At 36.5% G+C, this 6,811-nt stretch overlaps 1 protein-coding gene and 1 pseudogene across 1 annotated transcript; one reads left to right on the forward strand and one right to left on the reverse strand.

The window, feature by feature from the left end:
• The first annotated feature begins 778 nt into the window (after positions 1–778).
• Positions 779–3,774, forward strand: LOC134262318 (transcription intermediary factor 1-alpha-like; annotated as a pseudogene).
• A 272-nt stretch (positions 3,775–4,046) lies between these two features.
• LOC134262324 (nuclear pore complex protein Nup205-like) lies at positions 4,047–4,918 on the reverse strand. Its single transcript, XM_062744707.1, has 2 exons — positions 4,741–4,918; positions 4,047–4,412 (listed from the first exon to the last, which is right to left on the reverse strand). The coding sequence occupies exons 1-2, from the start codon at positions 4,882–4,884 to the stop codon at positions 4,323–4,325; spliced, it is 234 nt and encodes a 77-aa protein (XP_062600691.1). The 5' UTR covers positions 4,885–4,918; the 3' UTR covers positions 4,047–4,322.
• Between the last annotated feature and the right edge of the window lie 1,893 nt (positions 4,919–6,811).

Below are 6,811 nucleotides of genomic sequence, written 5' to 3' on the forward strand. Positions count from 1 at the left end.
ATAACTTTCATGCCGACTTATTCTGATTGACTTTTAGCAGTTTAGTAATACTAACAATATAAATTATTCCTTTCATTTGGTACATGTATTGTATTTAATTTTTCCTAGGGCATTACATATACTAGTAATCACATGAGAGTTCAGACTGAAATTTAATTGTAAAACATGTACGGGGTTTACGTACAACAGCATGCACTTTTAATCTACTTGATTCGTACTGATTTGAAGTCATTGGCAGAGATTTAAGCGGGAAACAACGCAACGTTGCCTTTGTGACGTAACTGACGTCATAATCAAATGTGCACAAAACAGCCGCTCGAATCGTCGAAATTGTGTACCAAAATTGATGACAAAAGCAAACCCGCGACCAACCTTAAGGAATGAAGCTAATTTCAACTTATGTTATACGATATAACATAACTTGGGGCAGTTTTATGCTTTAAAAACCACGAAGCGGTTTATAAAAAAGTGTAAACTGCCCCAAGTTTTGTTATGTCGTATAACATAATTTGAAATTAGCTTCATTCCTTATAATTTAATTTCAATATAGACAATAAGACAAATTTTCCTCCGGAATTAGGCTTCAAATTGAGCATTATTTTAAAAGTAACGTCAAGCGGAGTAATACGTTTTTGACGTAACTCATTGTGACGTAGGCAAGTTATGTTATCCCAAATATTATATGTTCCTCTGAATGATTCAGCCAATGAAATAGCTTGATACAAGTGAAATTAAATTATTACAAATTAACGAAAAAACTTGCAAAATCGCATTTGTTTCAAATTGTGCAAAATATTTGTAGTCAGTGACCCATGTCTCCCTTTACTTTATACAGAGTAATCTGATTTTTTACCAAAACCGCAGTGATGGACCCCTTAGACAGAGCTCAAGTTCTCCTCCTCTGTGACCTGTGTCAAAAAGCTGCATTACAGAGTCATTGTGAACTTTGTCAGATTAATCTGTGTAAGGCCTGTGTAGGGGAGCATCTCTCTGATTCATCTAAAAGACATAATGTTGTACCATACAAACACTGAACTTCTATTCCTAATGTTAGCTATCCAAAATGTCCAAAACACACCCAGAAACATTGTGAACTTTACTGTGAGAAATGTGACATTCCTGTCTGTTCTACCTGCATCTCTTCTGATAAACATCAGGGGCATAAATTAACAGATGTCTTACAAAAACCAAGCTTCATTAAAGAAATTTTAAACAAGGATCTAGAAGAACTAGAAAAAAGAATACTTCCAACATATGAAGATATTGCATCAGATTTAAACTCTGAAAAATTCAATTTTGAAAACCATTTTGAGAAACTGACAACAGCTGTCACCAAACAAGGAGAAGACTGGCACAGAGAAATTAACATCATTGTAAACAAACAGAAATCTGAAATTGAAGAAATAAAATCCAAATGCCTAGCTACTCTAAATAAACATGAAAATGAAATCAAACAGATTGCTTCTGATATAAAACAGGGTATTCTTGATATGAAGAAAATTCTAGACTCCAATGATATCTCTCAATCATCTGCATACAATGCAAGGAATGCTGAATTCAGAAGTTTACCTCCTAAAGTCAATGTTACATTACCAAGTTTCTCTCCTCATCAGATCAACACAGAACAGCTCCATCAAATGTTTGGTTCTCTGTCAACATTATACATTACAACAGAAGAACATGGCTACACAATGAAGAAACTAGAAGCTGTATCCTGTCCTCCAGTCAAACCACTGCTTGATGAACCAGAGCTCATCACCACCATACACACTGGGTATAACTATCTAAAAAGTGTTACCTGTCTCAGTGAAGAAGAAATCTGGACACGTGGAGGTGACAAAAACTTGAAACTCTACAACCTCCAGGGCAAAATACTGAAGTCAATCCAAACCAAGTCTGGGAATGCCCCACGTGACATAGCAGTGACAAGGAGTGGAGATCTAGTTTATACCGATCCTGGTACAAGAACTGTAAACATAGTGAAGAATAAACAGATACAGGAAGTGATCAGACTACAGGGGTGGAGACCTTACTTTGTCTGTAATACCTCCTCTGGTGACCTCCTGGTTACGATGGACACTGATGATAATAAACAATCAAAAGTTGTCCGCTACTCTGGCTCTACAGAGGAACAAAGCATTCAGTTTGATAGTGAAGGTAAACCTCTGTATACATATGGTTACTTTAAGTACATCAGTGAGAACAGGAACCTGGATATCTGTGTGGCTGACAATGGAGCCCGTGCAGTAGTGGTGGTCAATCAGGCAGGAAAACTCCGATTTAGATACACTGGTCATACCTCTACTACCAAGGGATCATTTGATCCAAATGGCGTCACAACAGACAACGCAGGGGTGATAAGGAAGTATACAAAATATTCTACCTTGACTAAATCAGTGCTACATTATGACATCATAGTAAGCGAGATGACGTCAATTTTAAAATACAAGTTTTCATAATTTTGGTATTTAGAGATGTTATTTAACTCTAGAAAATGAATAGAAACGTGTAAACATTAACAGTAATAATTTTTTTTATTTTGTCATGCTGTAGGCCTATCTGTCATTTTTATTAAAATTTAACACCGATGACGTCATATGTGTACATCAAGTAACTTGGGAATTGATCATGTCGTGTAAAGAGAATTTGGCTACGACGGCTTGTACAAAGATACGTGAAATGGAGTTTAAAAGCGAATATCATAAATATTACGTAAAATTCATATAGATTCCAGTTAATAAAACAGGTACGCTAATTTATTTTCATTGATGATATTCTCTTTTGAAGACAGTCGGCTATAAACGTATCCCGGTCTGACTTTCCTCTGTAATTTGTGACAAAAATAATGCAGCAGAACAACAATAAGCTGGATGTTTCAAAACATAAGATTTGTACTGATTGAAAGTTTGCCGTCCGGCAAACTTGGAAAGTGCTGCTAGAATCCAGAGTTAAGCATGATTTTATGAAAAATCTCGGTTGATATGTATAAAATTCAAAACACAGGGTAAGGTTTTGTGCGAATGTGTGGAATAATTATTTTACTGACAGGACAGTGGGATTCTAGCAGCACTTTTTAGGCAAAATAGATGTTTTTCAACTATACTATCTACTCAAAGAAATTAGTAAACTCCGGGGTATTCTTGTTCTGTTAGCCTTTTTATTAAGGAAAATTTGGCTATTTATAAATAGAAGTCACGTGATCCTGTAGCAGTGGTGCACGTCTTTGTTTTAGACACTCTTTATCTGTATTCAGTAGTTAATAACAGTTGACTTTTATCAGCGGTTTTGGCAATTTATCAAACTAAATTTTCTTTAAAAAGTCTATATTTTCCGAGAAATGACATATGCTTCCTTAACATACCCGCGAACCAGAGTCAGATCCTGACATCAGACTATAACAACGACTGTATCCACATCCTAGATCAGGACGGACAGTTCCTCCGTTACATTGATAACTGTGATCTACAGTTTCCATTTGGTTTATGTGTAGACACCAAAGACAACCTATATGTGGCTGAGTGTGACAGTGGTAAAGTGAAGAAAATCAAATACATGTAATCAATCTGTTTTAAATAATGACATGTTTGTGATAGATTTTTTTCCAGTAGCCAAAATACAGGTAAAAAATAATACCGTACTTTATCCTATCATTATTCTACCCAAGGTTGAAATGAAAGCTCAATAGTAAGAGTAACATTGGAAGAAACCTTCAATATGAATATAATGTATATTTGCGGGTATGACAAAAATTATCATGTACATGTTATGAAGCTAACCCTGCATATCATGCACTGCACAGTAGTTCTGATTCTATTGTATATTTGATGCAATTAGAGTGACATGCAATTAGATTAATAACATTAATTAATATCTACATCATTTAAATCTAGCTAGATGTAAATGTAATTCATCAAAGGAATTTAATTAACCAAAATAATTAAATTGATGAAACACTTTATTTTATGTTTTCCATGGATACATTGGGTGCCAGATTCATAACAAGGTTTGACTGAAAACTTTTAGTATCCAAAAACAAACACGAGAAATCTGATTCTTGAAAAAACTTTATTGTAGTTGTTTTCATCTGAATTAAATTCGCATACATCTATTATACAGAGTCAAAAATTATTTCAACAGATTTTTGATACAGTAGGTCAAGTTCCATGCAATGCTGGCTCAAATAGTCCACTGCCAGTATAGCACTCAATAAAATTGTTCCTAGATGTACAGAATATTTCTCTGAATGTTCTTTTTAAGTCATATTCATAGACAACAATCATTTCACTACATGTATGTAGCCACACGTCTGTGTTTATAACCTATCAGCTCCCCGTGTTGAGCCTCAATAGTCTTCTTACTCTCCTTATGAGGGCCTCCACAAAGCTGTAGTGGGTCCTAGACTTACAGTATTCCTTAACAAACAAACAAAGGTTTAATCCAAAGGTTTGTCATAATAAATAACACAGGGCAAAAAAACCCTGTATACGGTAGTTAGATGATAAATTAAGTATGAAAATTAAAAAGTATTTTTATAACCCCTGCTTGAAAAGCAGGATGGATAGGGTTATATAGTGATGGGAATGTTTGTCTATCTGTCTGTCAGTCCATTACATAATCTCTTCTCAAAAACTATATCACTTGTTAACCAGGTCCATATTTTGTATCTTTTTGACGAGTGAGTGTTGTATTTTACCTGGTCAATCTTTTGTATCTTTTTGAGGAATTAGTGGTGTATATTACCTGGTCAATCTTTTGTATCTTTTTGAGGAGTGAGTCGTGTATGGCAGAGTTTGCTGTCTGTTTCAGTGTCTCTATATCTTCACTTGACACCCCCATCATAAGCTGTCTATCAATGTCTGGTAGAGAGTCGACATCAGATTCCATAAATGATGAATGAGAAATCCCTGTCAAATCTGTAAACATTTAAAGGATTAACCTATTAGATATCACTATCTGGAAGTACATTACACACTTGGATAAAAAGTTTCAATATTGTACACAATACACAACATATTTTCATTCAGTTTTATTTTTGCTCTCCTACACTTTCAAACTAATTTGCCTTATTTTAACTAAACTTAGACTAAGCTGTGTGTGTTTTCATATTAAAATAACCCAATTTCAAATTCTCACATTGGTGAAGAAGGTATAGAAAACAAGATGTGTTTGTGAAACACTATGCGCCCGGCAACAACCAAGTTAAAACAAGAGGCCCAGGGGCCACAGCGCTCACCTGAGCACATCGGGCTTGAATTTACCCCCCCCCCCTCCAGGCATTCATCATTTGAACAAACTAGAATCTACACTACCTGAGGATGATTCCATATAAATATCACTAATCAAAGCTTTGAAGTACTTGAAAAGAAGATTTGAAAATGTTTCCCTATATATCCCTATGTAAAACTTGGGTCGGCCATTTTGGCCCTACCCTTGCTCCGGGGGTCATGATTTGAATAACTTGAATCTACATTACCTGAGGAGGATTCCACATGAGTTTCATCTTTCCTGGCCCAGTGGTTCTGGAGAAGAAGATTTTTAAAGATATTTCTGATGTATTCCTATGTAAAACTTGGGTCGGCCATTTTGGCCCCACCCTTGCCCCGGAGGTCATGATTTGAACAAACTTGAATCTACACTACCTGAGGATGATTCCACATGGGTTTCATCTTTCCTTGCCCAGTGGTTCTTGAGTAGAAGATTTTTAAAGATATTTCATATATATTCCTATGTAAAACTTGGGTCGGCCATTTTGGCCCCACCCTAGCCCCGGGGTCAAGATTTGAATAAACTTGTATCTACACTACCTGAGGATGATTCAACATGAGTTTCATCTTTCCTGGCCCAGTGGTTCTGGAGAAGAAGATTTTTCCTATATATATTCCTATGAAAAACTTGGGTCGGTCATTTTGGCCCCACCCTTGCCCCGGGGGTCATGATTTGAACAAACTTGAATCTACACTACCTGAGGATGATTCCACATGAGTTTCATCTTTCTTTGCCCAGTGGTTCTGGAGAAGAAGATTTTTAAAGATTTTTCCTATATATTCCTATGTAAAACTTGGGTCGGCCATTTTTGCCCCACCCTTGCTCGGGGGTCATGATTTGAGCAAACTTAAATCTACACTACCTGAGGATGATTCCACATGAGTTTCATCTTTCCTGGCCCAGTGGTTCTGGAGAAGAAGATTTTTAAAGATTTTTCCTATATATTCCTATGAAAAACTAGGGTCGGCCATTTTGGCCCCACTCTTGCCCCGGGGGTCATGATTTGAACAAACTTAAATCTACACTACCTGAGGATGATTCCACATGAGTTTCATCTTTCCTGGCCCAGTGGTTCTGGAGAAGAAGATTTTTAAAGATTTTTCCTATATATTCCTATGAAAAACTAGGGTCGGCCATTTTGGCCCCACTCTTGCCCCGGGGGTCATGATTTGAACAAACTTGAATCTACGCTACCTGAGGATGCTTTCACATGAGTTTCATCTTTCCTGGCCCAGCGGTTCTGGAGAAGAAGATATTTTAAAAATGCCATTAATTTTTAACAAATTCATGATTATCTCCCTTTGGAAAAGGGCGTGGCCCTTCATTTGAACAAACTTGAATCCCCTTCACCCAAGGATACTTTGTGCCAAGTTTGGTTGAAATAGGCCCAGTGGTTCTTGAGAAGAAGATGAAAATGTGAAAAGTTTACAACAACGACAACGACAACAACGACAACGACGATGACAGACAACGGACAAATTTTGATCAGAAAAGCTCACTTGAGCCTTCGGCTCAGGTGAGCTAAAAACATATATTTAGCATAAAG

The sequence above is a fragment of the Saccostrea cucullata genome, unplaced genomic scaffold (genome assembly GCF_032062105.1).
Source record: "Saccostrea cucullata isolate Sc308-1 unplaced genomic scaffold, CSIRO_AGI_Scuc_v1 ctg15226, whole genome shotgun sequence".
Taxonomy (NCBI): Eukaryota; Metazoa; Mollusca; class Bivalvia; order Ostreida; family Ostreidae; genus Saccostrea; species Saccostrea cuccullata.